Source organism: Eleginops maclovinus, chromosome 6 (assembly GCF_036324505.1).
Source record: "Eleginops maclovinus isolate JMC-PN-2008 ecotype Puerto Natales chromosome 6, JC_Emac_rtc_rv5, whole genome shotgun sequence".
Taxonomy (NCBI): domain Eukaryota; kingdom Metazoa; phylum Chordata; class Actinopteri; order Perciformes; family Eleginopidae; genus Eleginops; species Eleginops maclovinus.
This window is the reverse complement of record NC_086354.1, coordinates 4,812,187-4,831,849: the sequence shown is the minus strand read 5'-3', so window position 1 is coordinate 4,831,849 and position 19,663 is coordinate 4,812,187. Positions and strand designations below refer to the sequence as shown.

Sequence of the window (19,663 nt, the reverse complement as noted above, 5' to 3'; positions counted from 1 at the left end):
ATAAATAATTGTACTATTGTTAATAATATCCTGTTTAATTCTACTGTAGAATTAAAGTTTTTGAACAAAAAGGTCAGCACTCAAATGTGTGCAAGTATGCTTGAGTGAGTGTATGTTGATTGATTTTTTCTTCAAACTTATCCTAAAAAAGAAAACAATGGTGAGAGTCAGAATCTTCATGATAAATGTGGTTGTGGGTTAGAACTGGATATAAGAAAGTTTGGTGAATGCAGCCAGACAATTTACCCTTCAGGGTCTGGTTCCCCAGGTGCAGCGCTGGAGGAGCAGAGTAGAGCCCGGACAGGACTAGCTCCTGGCTGCCCCACACCGCTCCATGCTGGACCTGGTAGCTCCAGTTCCTCGCCTCGTATACCGTCCTCACTGCCACTGTCCTGGGGAGCGGCCTCAACTGCAGAACAGAGGACATCACTAAATCGTGGTGTTTGTGTGTCGCAAACATCTTCTGGGTTCAAGACTTTTGTTTTGTGTGGCCATGCCTGAGTTACATCTTAAAGGGAAACTCCAATTCCCCCAATTATGTTTTTTCTCTTGCTTAGGAAAGATCAATCAATATTCATGAACACAAGCTACACCCTCCTAAAGTCAGACAAATAAAACCTCAATCTTGTGATGTCATCAAAAATGTTTTGTTGTTCCTTTCTTTATATCGAAACAATCTTTATTTTATTTCTTACCTTTTCACAATTCATTGTATATGGTGCAGTTTCACATTTTATTCTTGGTGTCATTACACTTTAACTTACTCTTTATACTGAGAAGAGTCTTGTTGATGTTGACTAATGTTTTTAGACCATAGGGATATATACTGTACATTGCAGTGTGTATACGTTTGTAAATGTGTGTATGGTATATCATATCTCGCGGTATTTCTGATGGTTTCATCATTAAATCAGTGGTTCCTAATCTCGTGTACTCCTTGATTTGGTCTATAAGACCCCCCCCCCTTTCATAAGCGTTGATGGTTCTGGGGGCGGGACATCAGGCTTATGGACATTCATTTAAATGTTAATTTTGTGGAAATATACTGCAATCCCTAATCTTTCTACGTGCCCCCTCCAGTCCCCTCATTGAAGATGCGATTGTGTGCAGGGTCCCAAATAAATATCTAATGCGGCCATGGAGAGGAGCCAGATCACCTCCTGGGCCCTTGAGCAAGGCACCGAACCACAAACTGCTAGACTGGCTGCCTCTCTGCTCTGGATCCTCATTACAACTGTGTGTGCATGTGCGTGTGTAAAAAAAACTGAGTGGAAAACTGAATTTCCCCTTCGGGTGGATTAATAAAGGCCCGTCTTTCTTTCTTTTCTGCTCAGCAGTACCTGTGGGTATGAGTGTTTGAGTTCCACAGCCTGTCTGTATCCACCCTCTAAGGCTACCAGATCCCCCACCGCCCACAGCCTTCGCCGGCCTGATGACACCTCCACCAACCCTGCTACGCCCGACTGAGACTGGTTCAGCTGCAGACAGGAGAGAGGGCAATAAATATAATTACTATAACAAGTGCATGGAGAAAAGAACAGCAACAGCATAACAGGGGATATTCCAGTTCACATGTTACATTGCTTCATCCTCATTTCATTGATAAGCACCCACCTGAGAGCGGACATTAAGCTGAGGAGGCAGGTACACCAACATCCTGGGAATATTTTGCACCACCTTCACCATCAGGTCCTTGCTGGACAAAAGAGCAGCTGTCATTACATGTTTAATCTAAAACAGCTCATGGATAACTTCATAGTTGGGTCCCAGGGAAATTAGAGCTTCAAACACTTTATTTCCTATTTTAGTGTGAGAAACACAGATGAAAATTCAAAATAAAAACACAGATAAAGCCTTTTCTCTTGATTTTTCTGAAATGAAATTGAAACGTTGAGTTAAATAAATGTATGACGTAAACAAATAACTGTATTAGGTTAGTGGAAAGCAATAATATTAAGTTAAAATAAAAAATATTAGGTTCAACTTAATATTATTGCTTTCAACTAAGCAATGTGTTTAATTTTTCAGTGTAGTGTGCATCGTTAAATACAGATACAGATAATTAAAGTTATGCATTGTTTGATGGGTATTCTGTATTGAGATGCTGCAAATAGTTTAAAACGTGTCTAATTACATTAGTCATATATCAGCAAAAAAAGGTACCAAAGGTTTCTGTTTCTGCTTTAAACTTTTCTGGTGGTACTCGATTGTATACTTCTATTTCCTGTGAACATTTTAATTCAAATCATATAATAGTTTTTACTACATACTGTTATTCAAGGTTCCTAGATGGTGTTTCCTTGGGATGTTTGTGTTATTTATTTATTTTATTTTATGTCTTTATTGGATAAGGACCATGCATACAATACATTAATCTCAAAAAGAGAAGAGATCATATATGCCAGATGTTAAGCATAGATAGTTACGTAGAAGATAGTGTTACTATAACTTTGTCTTTATCTCAATATACTGTATCTCATTCTGAACAAAAACAAATTCTGAGTCTGATCCTTGTGTTATTCTTTCACATTACTAAAACTACATAAGAGTAAAAAATGAGGCTAAGTCAAAGGATTCCATGTGATGAGGGGTCCCCGTTATATTCTCTATCTTGTAAGGGGTCCTTGGCGGAAAAAACAATTGATAACCTTGGGTATAAATGTGTACGAGATAAGCCTAAATTATGAGTGTGTGTGTGTGCATGAGTTTGATTGAAAGGGTATGTGTTGATTATACATACATATGTATATGTGAGTGTTTCCTGTACCTGTGGGGCCGATGGTGTCCCTGCATGATGAAGGCCAGAGAGGAGCTGAGTTCCGGGTTCACAGCGATTGAGCACCTCAGCTGGGACTCAGTGAGCCTCCCCCAGGCCTCCACCTGTCAGAGAGAGGGTCAGCACAGATGGAGAATAACAGGGGAGTGTAGAGTGTGTGTTACCCTCACCTGTAAGGCTGGGTTGGTTACTCCCTGTACTGTGTGCTTCAGTGTGGCTCGGGCCTCCTTGGAGCCTCCGTGGGCCCCCCAGCCTCCTACATCCCCCACAGCTCGCACTCTCCAGTCGTGACAGTGGATGTCTACAGAGGCGCTGCGCAGAGGGCCTGCAGGGAGGATCAGTCAACGCATAATCAGGGGTCTTAACCTTCTACATCAAACTCAAGGACTTTTCATGACATTCCAGGTCCAAATCCATCAAATTAGGAACGCAAAACAGCATCATTTCAGTTCCAGTTCGGGGTCATGACTTCAACTTTTAATGTTGGCCAGCCCCTTCCAACACCAATACAATAACTGGAACTGATAAAGTAGCACCATATCATTTTTATCTCCCCTTTTCACTCCTTTTTATTGTCTTTTTATTTAGTTCTTATTTGTTCACTATGTGTTTAGTAATCATAATATTTGTTTAAATGCTGTTTTGTTTTGTAAATACATTTATATTTATTTACTCAAGGAGGGACAATGCACATTATGTAACATGAACACTTGAGTCCATCGTGTAAATGTGCCAGATTCAGCCCCAGAGGCTACATTTTCATCTGCAGTCCCTGGCGGGTTGAAGGCATTAAAAGAAAACATAGAAGAGCTTGAAAAAAATATATGGATATAGTAAATGTTGGTATCCACTGTGATTAATGATAATAAAAAAAAGCTCCAACTTTTTAGTTCTTCACCCTGCCATATGGATGTCTGGCGGATCGTCAATAAATCAATGTTTGTCTTAAGTGAGCTACAAGCCCATGAATTGACATTTTCCAGGCAAAACTGAAGGTAGCTCCACATATCATCAGACTTCTTGAAAACTTTAGTTAGAGTAAGACTCACAAACGGCTTAACCCTAACCATCTCGTGAGACACAATCTCCCCTTACTTCAGTCACCGACTTCACTCCTTGGGGTGCAGGGGGCACTCCTTCAGACCTTTTATGACTCTGTGGTGGCATCAGCCATCCTTTATGGTGTGGTCTGCTGGGGCAACAGCATCAAGGCTGCTGACAGGATGCGACTGAACAGACTAACAAAGAAGGCCAGCTCTGTCCTGGGGAGTCTTCTGGACAATGTGGAGGTGGTGGGAGACAGGACAATGGCAGCCAAGCTGTGTCCCACCCCCTCCAGGACACCATGTCCGCACTGTGCAGCTCCTTCAGTGACAGGCTGCCGCACCTGCGGTGTCTCACGGAGAGATACCGCAGGTCCTTCCTTCCTGCAGCGGTCAGACTTTACAACCAGCATGGCCCCTGGTAGACCCCTCATACATACAACAACAACAAAAAACTGACTAGTTGTGCCATTACAATTTATGTGCAATATATAAACATAAATATGCCATTATTAATAACTGTGCAATATTACCTGCTGCTATATCTCCTTCAGGATGTGTATTTTGTAAGTTGTGTGTCTTTGTTTATCTTGATCTTTAAAAAAAAAGAAATGTATTGCATATTTTATTTTGCAAAGCTGTCTTTGGCTCTGTTGCTGCTGTAGCAAATGTAAATGTCCCCTCTGTGGGACGAGTAAAGGGATTCTGATTCTCATTCTGATTCTGATTCTGATTCAGGCAGATGGCCCTTGAAAAAATGACTGCACCCCCATCCAACTCCAGAATTAAATTAGCAGATGACACCACAGTATTGGGGCTTATTACAGACAAGTGTAAGGACAACAACCAGGTCCTTAACACCTCTAAAACAAAGGAGCTCATCATTGACTTAAGAAGAACAAGAAAAGAAGTCCATCGCGCCCTCAAAATACATGGGGAAGCAGTTGACAGCGTGGAGGACCTCAAGTTCCTTGGAGCTAGCGTGTCCAACAACCTAACATGGAACTTCAACTCCTCAAACCTGGTGAAAAAGACACAGCAACAACTCTTCTTCATCAGGAAACAGAAAAAGGTGGTACATTTCTGACGTTCGACTATCGAGAGCCTCCTGACGAGCTGCATCGCTGTGTGGTACACCGGCTGCACAACCTCCAAGCAGAAGGATCTGAAATGAGTGGTGAAGGCAGCTCAGCGCATCGTCGGGACTGAGCTCCCAGACCTCAGCAGCAACTACACCAACCGACTGAGGACAAATGCCAGCAGCATCATCAGAGACACCACACAACCCGGACACTCACTGTTTGACTCACTTCCATCTGGCATACGGTTCAGGACAATCACACACTAACAGACTGAGGAACAGCTTCTTTCCAAGAGCTGTGGCCTCCATCACTCCCATCCTTGTCCGACCTCAGAGCACATTACAACAACTGTGAACACACAGCTCCACCCCTCAAAGACTGCCACCACAATTATTTATAAATATCTATGGCTGTTTTTCTAGCATCTTCCATTACTGTGTAAATTGCACAATGACATGGCATTGTACTACATTAAGCTGTCCTTGCTGCTGCCTCTGCTTTTACTACTGATTTTATTTATTTATTTGTGTCGATTTCTTTTTTTTATAGCTGCAGTGACAGATGCCAAAGAAATCTCATTTTACATCGTATGAGGACAATAAAGATATATTCTATTCTATTCTATTCTATTATACCCATCATGACAATAAAAAAGTACCAATAAACAACTGCAGCAGTGTGCCATACTTAGGGAACTAGTGTTAAAACACAAACATGAATCCAGCTGTGAATCCTCTCTGACCTTTGAACTGCGCAGTTATCGTGGTGTTCATTCTGTTCTGGGTTCCCGTCAGATTTGCAGCTGGGGGGGAGTATGAGAGCAGCAGAGCCAGACGGCCCTCCGACACACTGACGTTCAGACCGGAGGAGAGCAGCTGCTGCCCATCCACAGAGAGCCGGGCCCCCGACTGAAGCTGAGACAAGACCCCCTGGATGGAACAGAGGCCCTAAAGAAGATAATAATACGAGAGGAGGTTGTTTTTTAAACACTCTTATGAGTATCAGTTTGATTAACCTATAGAATGTAAATAACAAAGATATGATACCTCTATGTTACGTGGTAGCCCCCTCTCCTGCAGCCAGGACCAGCCGTGCCACACGCTGCCTCTCATCTCTTTGCTGGTAGGGAGACATTTCATCCTGAGTCTCACCCCCGCCTGCTGACCTCCAAACTGGGACTGTAAGGTGAAGGCCTTCCCCTCCGCTGAGCCCAGCTCCACCTGCAAACACACACACACACACACACACACACACACACACACACACACACACACACACACACACACACACACACACACACACACACACACACACACACACTGTCATATCAGCCATCTACACCATTGTTTCATCAAATGTGGCCCTATGACAACCTCAATCTGGCCTTTTGATCAGTTACAGATATGTAAAATATGTTTTAAAAGAAATATATATATATATAATACAATTGATTTTATTTGACATTGTATAGCAAAACGCACAATCCATTAATCCAGAGAATATCTGCTAATGATTGAAGATGATTTTTTTTTGTTGCAGACAGAAAACACACTTTAAAAGCATAATTTCTTCGCATTTAAATTATTTTGTCAAATTTGGCCCTTCTAAGAAATCCTGTAACAGCCCTGTTGCACACCTTTCTTAATTGAACTTTTTAAAGTCAATTAACGGTCACTTTTTGTTGGTTTCTAACCTGGATGCTGCTGTTTGCAGGGACTCCCACTCTCTTCAGGGAGCTCACTGTGTGTCTGAAGAGGCTCTTCACTCTGACTGATTCAGACATCTTTGATACACTCATCTCCTGAGTCAGCTGCAAAACATTGAGATGAGCAGTTACATACAATAGAAACTCACTATCATTAGAAATACATTTTTATGTTTGTCTAAGACTTTCATTTCATCCTAAACTGTTTCATATTGGGCTAATGCTGCCTCCTACCTTCTGGCTTCCTGCACTGCTGTGTAGCAGGTAATAGTATGATCCATTGCCATGACTCCCAGAATTCATTGTGAGTGCAGCACTAGCAGGGAGACCCATCTTCTTTAAAACGGGCACAGAGTGGTTTACACTGAGCGATGCTTCATTCTTATCCTGAAAAACAACAGCAGTGAAGAGTGAAACATGGAGTCACATCGCTACACCTTAATACTTTGTGTGATGTGAATATATTGTTTTTTATGTAACAAATCCCAAAGGACAAATGTTTCCATGCATATCCACACCTGTGTTTTCTTGAGAACGACAGAAGCCTTTAACTCTGCTTCATCTATCGCCATGGAGACCTGAGATTCTGCAAGAGTCGGGGAGACGACCAACGCCACGGAGGACTCCACCCTGTCCGGACTCCCCCACCCCTACAGACATCAAACGAGAGGGAGAGAGTGATGACATTTTACTTCCATATAGCACCTGTTAGTGAGCAATAAATAAATCAATAACAGATATGCATGATTAAAGAAATAATGAATAAATAATTAATGGAAGAAGAGTATTTTTTTGTTGTATTATACCACTTCCAAAAAAGTAGAAAGCATTAACATTAAACCAAAGATATTAAACAGACTTTATATCCCAGAAGGAAATGCACTGTGGTGATAGCTTCACAATTTATCCTTGTTTTTGTTTTTCAATGGTTCTTTAGTAATAGGTTAAATGTGATTTAACAAAGCTTTTTAGAACAGGAAACAGTGGATGGCAAGTTTTTGTTCCTTTTTTTATTCACATATCGGGGCTAAAATACGGAACAGGGAATGCTGTGTTTTTCTCTTTTGATTTTGGCGGTCAACTTCATAAAGACTACATTTGTTTACTTGTACATTTTTATTATTCGTACAATGCTATGGCAGGTCTGTATGTCATTATAATCGTGCCTAAAAAGCTATTTAAATTAAGAACTCTACTTGATTACCAGATCAAAGTCAACATAAAAACCTGTTGGACTATTCTACAGAGGTGAAAGAAGTAGTCAGGTCTTGTTCTTGAGTAGAAGTACTAGAGTGTAGGAATACTCTGTTACAGTAAAAGTCCTGCATTCAAAATGTTACTCAAGTAAAAGTAGAAAAGTATTAGCATCTAAATATACTTAAGGTACCAAAAGCGAAGTAGTAATTGTGCAGATTGGTCCATTTCAGAATAATATATATGATATGTTTTGGTTATAATTATTGATGTGTTTATCACAGAGGGTAAAGGTGGAACTCATTTCAAATAATTGTGAATTTAAGCTAGGTTTGTCTTAAGTATTTTTGAAGTGTTGAGCCTATTGTTTATCATTAATCTATATTTTCAAAGTAATAAAGATATTAGATGAATGTAGTGGCGTAAAAGTACAGTATATAGCTCTGAATTGTAGCGGGGTAGAAGTACCTACAAAGTAGCATGAATGGAAATACTCAAGTAAAGTAAAAGTACCTCAAAATTATACTTAAGTACAGTACTTGAGTAGATGTACGTGCATGCATCTACTTAACTGTAAGATGCAAGAAAATTCAAATTAAATTCAAAATGAAATAGAAACGTATTAAAAGCTGTAGTACTTTGGCAGGTGGATGATCCTGTGATGTGTGTACCTGAATTAGCGTGCAGTTGTTGTGATACAACAGTGCCCCCTGCAGGCCTGGCTCTGACAACACAGCTCCACTGGCTCCCACAGTGCACTGCTCCAGCTGAATGAGGGCCTCCCCATCATATCGTTGTTTACCGGCCCTGCAGGTGACCTTCAGTCTGCCGTGCTGTGGTAAACTTCTCAGGGCGGGGAGGTTGTGACGCAGCTCGCCCTCAACACTCAGCTCAGGCCAGGCCCTTGCATTCAGCCTCAGGAAACCCCTTTTATCCTCCTGGTTGGTGTCCACTGTCACTGTCCAGTCACCCCGAGGGTCCTGCCACACTGAGCCATTCAGATGAGCCTAGAAAGGACACAATCAACACTATTATGACTGATACAGATACAAACGTCTGCTACAAACACTGACTGATCATTTCTTATTCCTCAAAATCGCCAAAAAGTGGTTAATTATCAACCTATAAAAGAATACATTTGGACTTTCCAGGAAAATCACCATCAATCCATCAATCAAAATCAGGTGTTACTAAGAAAACCAAATATTGCTCTATTTAATTGAGCGCCACAGTCTTATTATTGTGATATAATTACCCCTGACCTTTACTTGACAAGACTGCAGTGAAAAAGGTCAAAATGCTTAGTCAATCAATAATGTAAGAATAATTGGATCTCTATTTAATTCAGGCCTTTAACTGTTGAATGGGAAAACCTTCATAATGTCTGGGAGACACTATGAAAATTAATATTGTCATTGACATAAATGTAGATACCTGATTTAGAGGGATAATTCACCCAGAAAAAGATCATTTGTTTGTAAGTTCCTCACCCTGTTACGTTTTTTTAAATTAAAAAATGTGTTTTTCTTGTATGTCTACCAGGTAAATAAAAGATAAAAAATGTAATGAAAGTAAATGGGGCTACAGCCAAACTAAATCAAAACATCCTTTTACTCTCACACAATATTTGTGACTAATAAAGAGGGTTTCATCCTCCGATTCTATATTTGGGGTATAATCTCATGTATCCAGTCATATACTCACTACTTCTTAAACATGTAATTTTTCCAAAGCCTTACTGTTTATTCATGTTTGTAGCCTAGTTTATAGCCAACAAAAATAATGCGCTACAACTCGTATTAATCCCAGAAAACCTCTTTGTTTGCATTTTCCTCAAAACCAGGAGGTATACTGTAGACAGGGATCAAAGGTTACCTGTGCCCTTTACTTAAACTTCCGTTGGTATTTTAACCCAAACATTTTCTAAATTGGAATTAAGATACCTGCGTAGTTTTTAACCGAAAAATCGATCTTTTCTTAAACCAAACCAAGAAGTTTCTTGTGAAGCTGGAAGTCAACTTTCACGTTTACTTTATGTTGGAGGAGCCTGAGATATAAGGTTTTCATGGCCAGATCTACACTGTAGCTACTCTGAATAGGACAAGCCTTTGAATCTTCGAATCTTTGAAATGCATATGAATATGAGATTACTAGACTTCCGTAGAAAAAATGTGCAAGATTCGTAAGATATCATATAAACTGTTGTATGAGTATGCCTTGTTTTAATACACTAAATAGGCTTAGAAGGTTTAGTAGCGCATCTTCTCAAGTGTGAAAATCTGAAGTGTTTTAAATTCAGTGAAAATGTGATGGGGTCAACATACTACTGTAAAAATAAGCCTTGAATTATTCTGCAATAGTTGTGTAAGAGTCTGTAAACTGATGTTTGATATAGTTTTACTGTTGTAAAATGCTGCCCCCATTTAATTCAATTCCTAAAGACTTGTTTGATTCTTTCTTCATCCTGGAGCCAAGAGAGAAAAATATTTTTTTCTTCAAGAGCTCAAAGTAACACAGGGTGAGTATTTGATATAAAAACAATCATTTTGTAGAATAAGGACTACTTTAAAACAACTTTCCTCGATATCAAGACTTCAGTAGTTACCTGTAACAATGGGCATTGTGCATCCAGAGCCCAGAGCCACTGTGTCCTTCCTGAGGCCCCTGCAACTCTATTGGCACTAATGTAACAGGTCCCAGCCTTTATGAGCAGGGCCCCTGCCTGCTTTGGGTCAGAGGCCTCTATGCTCATTGTCTGGGGCACGCCAAGGCTCCTCAGACCAGAGAAAGAGTGGGTGAGGCTCCCAAAGAGACGCGGAGGCATGCAGAACTGACTCAGCTCCAGGGTGAGGCCCTCAGCGTCGGCCCTGAGAGAGGACGTCATGGTGAGCTGACAGGGGCCGACTGACAGGAGGGCCTGAAGGTTCAGGGATACTGGGAGGACCGTTTCCTGTGGCACAGAGAAACAAGAGGATGTTAATCTGTAGTTATTTTTGATATAGATGTTTTCTTGTGGATATAAAATAAACTCCCTATGGTTGACATTGTTAGGCCAGCAATGTGAGGCTGGGACATGTTTACAGAAGTAAACAAAGGAGTACAATGGCGGTGTTTCAGTCAGGAGGGAGAAACTTCCTCTGGAGTTAACCCCAAAAAGCATAAAAGGGCCCCTACGTTTATTGGATAAGGAAAATAATGAGCTAGTTGTAGCTCAATGCATATTCACACACAACACACACAGAATAATCTTCTTGTGTCAATAGTTTTTTATTCAGTTTTATCTGCCGCCTTTTAACTTCCTACCAAATATTACATTCAAAACTTTCTCACCCTTGTCAATAGTTTTTTTTAGCCCGATTTTGCTTTTTGGGGTTTCCTCCAGAGGGAGTTTTGGAGTTTACTTCAGTAAAATAACGGCCTCACTTTATAACTCTTGGGCTTCTATTGGCTTGCGCTCCAACACATTGTACGTGATAGGCTAAGGGGCTGGACATCTTAAAGCCGTTGACCAATCACAACAGAGCCGGCCAGCTAACCAATCAGAGCAGACTGGGCTCCGGTTTCAGACAGAGGGTGAAAAGAGGTGCTGTAGCACAGGCAGTATGAGAAAAATAAAGAGCTTTTTAACATTAATGCATGGAGACATGTCGCAGAAGAGGCACAAAATACAAATAAGAAGCTGAAAATGTGCTAAATCTGGCCCCTTTAAATACATCATGCACAGCCCATGTTAAGTGCAGTGACCAGTCAAATAGGGGTGTTTATACGAGTAATCCAGCATGTGTTGTTCTGCTCGCTGCTATAATAAATGAGCTGTATCTTGACTTGAAACTGTTTTTCAAAGGAATCTGTGTAAACATGAATCGGTTGAACATGTAGGAAATCCCAGTTCTTCTAACTGGGATGAAAGAAAAAACAATATGTCGTCACAGTTTGAGTTATATTTACAACTTAAACATATACGTTTGTTCAGGTTTCCACACAGGAGTGATTAATGGTCTGACCTGTAGAGCTGGGCAGTAGTTGGTCACATTTACAGCGTAGGAAGCCGGCTCCTCCTCTGTCTGTGGATCCTCGGTTTTCCCTAGATGACCTCTGAAATAACAACGACCCAGCTCCAGGCCCACCTCCACGCCAGGCAGATGTGCTGTTGAGACATTCAGGATAATAGCTCCGTGGGCAGGAAGTCCCAGCATCTGTACAGCATCTATAGAGTGCTGTACAGATGCTCTTAGACTAAACTGAGGGCGGCATGTGGAGTGCACACTGAGGCTGCCTTTCTGCTCCCCATCAGCCAGCAGAACAGCTCTGAGATCAGTGGAGCAGCCAGAGCGGGTGATGGAAATGTTGGCTGAGCTCTGCGCTGGAAGGAGAGTCTGAAATGAAGAAGGAAAGATTAGAACCTCCTTAGAAACACGTGCAGGTCTTAATATTTAACCTTCAGGTCATAATCACAATCCAAGTTACTGTGGTGAGAGTGAAGAAGTGAAGTTGGGTCCTTGCTATAAGTGAAAGAAGTCCCAATGCTAACAGTACCTTTATTTACCAAAAAAAACGTAAATTAATTGTTTGAGACTTAAAGTAGGTTTATGATATTGGCCTTCTAAAAATCTGAAATCTTCGGAGCAGTTTTTGCCCCTCAATAGATGAATTCTGAGATTACTGAAGCCTTGCAACCCTAGTTTCTGGTAAATATAATTTTAACTTGAATTAATCATCAATACATGTATTTAACACAAACATAGTGAAATACACAGACACGATCACTGACTGCAATATATTTTACATAAAATGCAAAAAGGGTTTAATATTGTTGAGATAATTATGAGATGCAAAACTATGATGTGATTAGTGTGGCAGGTACTGGATCATAAACCAAAGTCATGGACATATTCAAGTTTCAAACTGATGATGTGCCAAAGCTTTTACAATTCCTCCTGTTTTTTTTTTTTTATGATCAATAATTATGTTTGTCAGTTTTAACCAAAGTGTTGGACATAGGGACAGACATTTAAGCCCTAAAGCTGTATTAGCTTAAACCTAACCCACTAAGACATTAATGCCCATTCCATGGTCTTGTTGATTCCTTTTTCACACAGTATTGGTTTTATCATCAATGTCACTTCTGCTGTAACGGAAAGACAAGAGTCATCTCCAAGGAGAAGATGTTTCTTTTGCTTTCCTTCTGCTGGGAAACAAGTCTCTGTGCACTTGTTTCCTCTCTAACCTTCAGTAGGACACATCGCTGGTGGGTAAAAAAGCTCCAGCTGTTCCTCCTGTCTCTTCGTCTGTGTTGATTTGTCAGGATAAGCACGGAACACGCATCACTTTCCACCTTTAATTCAGCTCCACCAGCCGTGGTCAACATGCTATAGGTGAGCTTGGATGGTACTTTCGTGGAGGTCAGGTTTTGCTGAAGCATGACTTTCAAGAAGGTGGAGGGCTCCCAGGAAGTAGTAAGGTCCATCAGAGCTGTGCGGGTGTTGAAAGATAGGAGTGCACTTCCAGAGAGGGAAGTATCACTGAGCTCCCCTGACCCCATGATGTCCACTTTGTTTGGAATGATGGAGAAAAAGGAGGCCCAGTGATGGTGCAGAGTCCAGCCCACTTCCGCCTTCCTGTCCTTCAGCAGTACAGACAGGAAGCACTGACACGAGTCCTTCTCGTTTTCCAAACCTAGGGAACATGTAAATCCATCTTTCCCTGCCAGCCCGTTTACTGTTAAAGAGGTTTTCTGTGGTTCACTCCCCTCAACTCTCCTAACCTGCACCCATGTTAACCTCCCCACCCCTTTACATCTCACAGACAGCAACAGACTTGAGTTAATTGAGTCCCATGCTACATTGACATCAGCCCAGATGTTACACCAGCTTTCCAGTTTCATCCGACCTGTCAGCTCGGCCTTGTGGGTAAAACTGCGGCGCCCAAACTCAAGCAGCCCATGCCAGCCGTACAGCCCAGGCCTTTCCAGCCTCAGTCCCACATTTAGGTCCATTCTCCAAGGGTCACAAACCAACCCGACACTTAAGGCCCACCTCTGAGGCCCAGGCCGGAGCAGAAGCCTGAGACTAGATTTCGTAGTCACGCCCAGATACGTTAGCATTAGCACTGAGGAGTGGGTGAGGTTAGCTCGGAGCTCCGTCTGGCTGTTAGGACCATAACAGCATTTAGCTCTAGCGCTAAAGCTGAACTGAGCTAGCGACAGGCCATAGCAGAGCCTGTTGTGTGGTCTATAGGAGCGAAATACTCGTACCTCCACGGGGCGACCTGATACATTTCCATAACACTGGGCTGAGAGACGCTCTGCGCTGGAGTCCCCTGTGCAGTTCATCTGTAAAAACAAAAACCCCCGTTAGCAAAGTTTGTTTTTCAAAGAAGAAACTGAAGGAGGAGACGGAATAAATTCTGTGGAATTACTGAACTTTAGACCAGCTACAGTGAAACGTGTTGTGGTACACCAACATGCTAATTCAAGCCCCATTTTCTAAAACAACACATGTTTATTGTTGGAACAGAGTTTTTTGTTTTGTTCTTAGTGGTTCATTTGATACTACTGATCATGGAGTGCAGCTGGACATGCTTGAATGGTGGGACAACATCTTGAAAGTAATATTTCTTTGAAAAATATTGTCTGTGTTGTTTGCTAGCTTATATGAGGATAGCATAAAGACTTACAAGGAGGAAGACAGCTTACCTTACTCTGTGGAACTTTCTAAAATCCATTATCATTAAATGTTGAATGGAGAGTAAAATCATTTAAGTTTATAGTTATTTAGCAAATAATACATATAATGTTTATTAACTAGTTCTTTAATGTATGTCATTTTATCATTAGATTATCATTTAATTCTCTGTTAACAGTAAAATAGCTATTAATGTATGTTTCATTAACTATCAATTTACCATTTATTCATTGTTCATTAATAAAGTGGTACCATTCCTTTAATTTGTTTCCTACATGCAGGGTACACAGTTTTACCAATTTATGGATGTTACAAAAGATAAAGTGGAGTGCAGTGTCCTCCAGGGATCAATCTGTGGGCCTTCTTTATTTGACTTTATTTCCAAAAGCAACATTATTTTATTATAGGATTAGAAATATTTTCTTCCCATAGATGTTTGGCATATGGATTAACTGATAACTCAATGTATAAAGGACAATGGTTCAAACCTAAAGATTATTGGGATGAAAGACACAGTCAAAGTTCTAATTTTCAGTCCTAGGCAGTAATCGATAAATTAAAGTGTATAAATGCTGAAAAGTTCAAGGTTTCAAGGTTTTATTGGTCATATGCACAGCATATACAACGTATATGTTGTGCATATGAAAATCTTATGTCGCATGCTCCTCCAACAACTCAACATACATGGTGCAAATAAGATAAATAAAATAGTGCAAAAAGAGAGAAGAATATTTACAATAACAACAATAAAGATTTGAGGATGTGAAATATATACATATGTGGAATACATTGAGAGTATTTAAATACTTTACACTGTGGAATGAGGAGGTATGGACAGATGCATATATTATGTATAGCAGATGTATATGGCAGATATGTATAATATATAGATATGTGTACTATAAACAGATATGTATGGCAGATGTGTATAATATATATATATATATATATATATATATATATGTGTGTGTGTGTACTGTGTAAGTTTACCTGTAAAGAGGTGGGTATGACTCCCTGGAGAAGCTTCATCTGTTGCCATAGAGACACTTCCAATATAGCTGCGCTGTTTTTTGATCCAACATTAAAAAGGATGTCAACCACTCTCTCGTCTCCTGTGTGAAAGACCAAGCCTGTGTCCAGACCTTCTGTTTCTAACTAACAGTGGGAAGGAAAACATAAGAACAGATATCAAGTCGATACATCGGGTTGTTTATGAAATATGCTAGGGATATAAAATAGTAGATAGTCCTGCACCTGGTAGTGTGCTTTAGCTTGTATGGAGCTAGATACACCTCTCTTCAGCAGGGCTTTGACTTGATGCTGGAGCCTTGAGAAGTACTCCCATCGATGTGTAAATTGGTCAGTCTTTCCTCCATTAAACTCGGCTTTCAGATGTTCCTGTCCAGCCTGCAGTTCTGCCAAGACTGACAGTCGACCTCCATCCTGGGCCCACCTCAGCTGGGCATCACTGCTGGCAGGTACCCCTGTATCCATAAGACAAAGACACTGAGACACCAGCACAGATTACACTGGGTATGTACGTATAAAGTTTTGATATACCTATGGCATTTAGTAAGACAAAGGAATGAGATAGTCTTGTGTAAATCTCTCCTATCCCTCCATCCCCAATTTGACGACTCGCATTCATGCAGAACTGCTCCGCCCCAGACCGAACATACAGCCAGTCACGTGTCAGGTGAAATTTTGTTCCCATCATGCCCTCTTCATCTTCTCTTTCCAAAATATCTCCAGGATCCTCGTGATGTCTGAGTTCCACACTGTACAAGGTCTCCATCACTCGTACTCTCACCTGTCCTACAATGACAAAAAAATAGAAATACTCACGATTTCAGGAAGTAAATGTCCAATCTTAATCACAAGCTATCATGTAATATTAAAAATAGGTAACGTTTACGCATTCAAATTTAGAGACCTATGTAAGATATTGTGTTATGTTTCCAACAAATAAAAATAAATCCCAGTTATTAAAACAAGGCAAAGGTGCCATTCAATTGGTCGACTCTTATATTGTCATATAATAATGTTTCATCCCGTTTTTAAGCAACATTTTTACCACACTCTTTTTAGATATTAGTTTGTTTTGCTAAATACTTTAACAAGATGAAGGATTTTAGTCTGTATCTTAAATTATACGATATGATACGATAACATTGCCAGTTCAAGTCTAAAACTTGTCTTCCTAGCAGCTCCAGTTACAACTTCAGCAATGACAAACATTAAACAACAAACAAGTGAACAAACATTTAACATAACATACAGTCACAATATGTTCAAGACCATTTAACATAAATTGATTTGGTATTAAATTAAGTGTGGTGTCTCTCAGGGATCAATCCCTGGGCCCTCTTCATTTGACTTGTTTACTTAATGTACTAAATACTTAAACACAATCCCCCACAACTTCTTGTGTAATTGTAAGATTGACTTAAGCACAAAAGAGTGCTTCAGTCTAACCTCAAAGTTATCACAGACATAAGCAGATGGTAGCAGGAGCAGAACTGCATCGGAAATCACTGATCTATAACTTAAAAATGCTTTATGTATTTAACCAGTTTAACTCAGCTCTGTGTGAAAACCTACTAAATATGAACAATAAAGGAATCCTAACCAGGACAAGCTGAGTGCAATAAAAAAATGCGACGATTCCACGCTCCTTTGCGATGCATCCAAATTCTTGTTATTGTTATGATTGAAAGACCTTTAGTGGCAGAAAATGACATGAAGTGCATTAAATTAACCTCTACCTTCAATGAGGGTGTCAGACTGTCCCAGCAGCCCATCCAACACCAGGACCGGAGGCAAGATGGTGAGGCTGGCCATGGAGTGCCTCAGGTCCCCAGATACAGCCAGCTGGAGACCCCGGGTGTCTTTAAGAGACCCTTTGAGCTGAGCCAGCAGAGCCTCATGGCCCTGTGTGTAGGAGCCATGTAGAGACACACTGGAGGAGACATTAGTGCAATGAGAATCAATTATTACATGACTACAAATGAAAAGCTACTTTTAATTTAGGATAAATAATGAAAGCAAATCCTAACAGTAGGGATAAAATACATAGTTTGTTATGAATTGATTTTGTTATCTTTTTCTGTTTTGTAAATATTATTTATTGTTGTTTTTTTGAACCGATGGTATTGAAACCCTTACCCACACATAACAAATAATATATTATTTAAAAAAAAGAGATTCACAGACCTGTCTGAGGACATGTTGGCAGTCATGTTTACTTGCAGGTCCGTGGCAGAAGGCAGCAGGCTCTGGGATACGTTCACCCTCAGTCCCACAGTTCTGTCTCCCCTCTGGAAGGAGTGGGACATCTGGGCGTCCAGCTTCACCCTGTCCTTCCCATCAGCCCTCACATGTACAGAGCTACTTCCTGTGCCAGCAACTGCAGAAACCTCTGCAGTGGCCTTTACCTTAACGTGAAACAAAATAAAGATAAGATGAAGATAGCTTGGATGCTAAAAATGTTCTTTTCATTTTAGTATTTTGGGACCACTGACAGACATTATTTAGCAAAAAGCAGAAGCAGTCTACCTCTAATGTTTTGGGAATCTTTGATTTGAAAGGATGGCTCAGAGAGGAGTGAAGACAGACTCTTCCTGATGTTCCATTGAGCTGTACAGAAAGCTACAAAGAAACAAACATAACATCCATCATACCGGCAATTAAACATCCAATTATTAAAATAGTTATTACTCACTTGGCACTCTTGTCGCTCTATTCTCAGTTTCCCTCCTGCCTGGTAATCAAAGTCACTGTTGTTTTTGGGGTTCCAAACGACATTTCCCTCCACTTTAGCAGAAGAGGGGAGCTGCAGCTGTAACAGTAATAAAAGACAAGTTGTCACAAGTTTGGCCTTTTCTACTGTAAACTATACTGTACGCTGCTGGAGGTGGGCTTACATCACTTCTTACAATGCTGACAGCAATCACCAGACATCATACATATCAGCAAGTGTTGTCTCAGTAGATGTTGATGGAATTAGGTCAGTTTACCTGGAGCTGATGGGAGAAGTTGGCTCTGACTTTCATCTCTTGGTGAGTTGAGTGCAAAAGGTTAAAGTGAACTAATCCAAAGAAAGTCAGTTTCTCCTTACTGCCGACCCGTAGCCTCCCCTGTACCTCTCTCTGGGTCTGCAAGAAAATATTAAATACAAATTACACAAGACTTTCCAATATTCCCCACTTTTTACAACATCGACCTTAAATCCAATCCTCCTTAAAATCTGTATTTCAAGAATAATCTTGTTTTATCATTTAATTGTTCCATATCTTAATACACATTGAGACATGGGCTGGACTTTAATGGCAGACACTACAGGAGAAAAGGGTAAAAAATAACATCAACTAATAGATATCACTATGCAACTTTCCCAGCTGATAATGTAATGTACGTTTTCTAAAATGTTATGTCTAAACATGCATTACCTAATGCTAATTATTGAGGAATATAGAGGAACTCTACAGAATCAATAGAAAAAGTGAGTATAAAAAATACCTAAATGTGTATTTTTCATGTTTGTTTCGTTATTGAAGCAAATAAACCCACATTTCAAAATTGACCAATGCATTTGAAAGACGAGATGTTTGGATGTAAAGTCTCGCCTTAAGAGTTTAAAAGGTAGAAAAAGTTGGTCTGTAGAGCTAAGGATATTAAAGAACATTTTAAAGGTACCTGGTTGCTGGTTAGGGTCACGCAGAATTCTGAGTCAGATGGAATAGTGTCAGAGCTGAAAGGATGGATGAGTGCAGAACAAACCTAAACATGGAGGAGAGCCACAATAAATATCAGTAAATAATAATGACATGCTCCCTCCATTTCCTCCAGCATCATGTAATTTAATAAATAAAATCCGCGCCAAACTTACAAAAGGGCTCGGTGGTTTGTAGCCAAGGGTAAGAGTGTGGATGACCTCTCTGTTGCCATGGAAACCCGCTTTCGACTCCAGGATGTAGAGGCCCTTGAGGAGGTCCACGGTGAAAGTCTCCCTCAGGAGGAGGGTCTGAGGAAAGGTCTGGAAGGGCTGTCTGTGCGATATGGCAGCTATTAATGTCAGCAACTGGCATTTTACTAAAATTACAACATCCTAAAACACTTCTGCAAATAAATCCAGAGTGAAGCACAGACCTGAGCTGCAGCATTGCTGTTTTCTGATACAT

General features: G+C 40.5%; 2 protein-coding genes across 2 annotated transcripts in view; both read right to left on the bottom strand.

The window, feature by feature from the left end:
• The window catches only part of LOC134865522 (uncharacterized), a 24,591-nt gene extending 18,871 nt beyond the window's left edge, over positions 1-5,720 (bottom strand). Inside the window, exons 1-6 of the mRNA XM_063885098.1 lie at positions 5,644-5,720; positions 2,947-3,101; positions 2,768-2,880; positions 1,615-1,696; positions 1,341-1,478; positions 247-409 (exon numbers count right to left, since the gene is read on the bottom strand). Of these exons, the coding sequence (XP_063741168.1) occupies positions 247-409; positions 1,341-1,478; positions 1,615-1,696; positions 2,768-2,880; positions 2,947-3,101; positions 5,644-5,674 (682 nt within the window). The 5' untranslated portion in view covers positions 5,675-5,720. The remainder of the gene's footprint in view (positions 1-246; positions 410-1,340; positions 1,479-1,614; positions 1,697-2,767; positions 2,881-2,946; positions 3,102-5,643) is intronic.
• Positions 5,692-19,663, bottom strand: LOC134865985 (uncharacterized). The gene is made up of 21 exons (XM_063885866.1): positions 19,632-19,663; positions 19,372-19,531; positions 19,179-19,262; positions 18,500-18,637; positions 18,205-18,321; positions 18,039-18,131; positions 17,697-17,917; positions 17,249-17,442; positions 16,122-16,298; positions 15,738-15,967; positions 15,474-15,638; positions 13,028-14,131; positions 11,805-12,176; positions 10,406-10,750; positions 8,472-8,807; positions 7,125-7,256; positions 6,841-6,993; positions 6,595-6,711; positions 5,948-6,121; positions 5,756-5,848; positions 5,692-5,703 (listed from the first exon to the last, which is right to left on the bottom strand). The coding sequence occupies exons 1-21, from the start codon at positions 19,661-19,663 to the stop codon at positions 5,692-5,694; spliced, it is 4,449 nt and encodes a 1,482-aa protein (XP_063741936.1).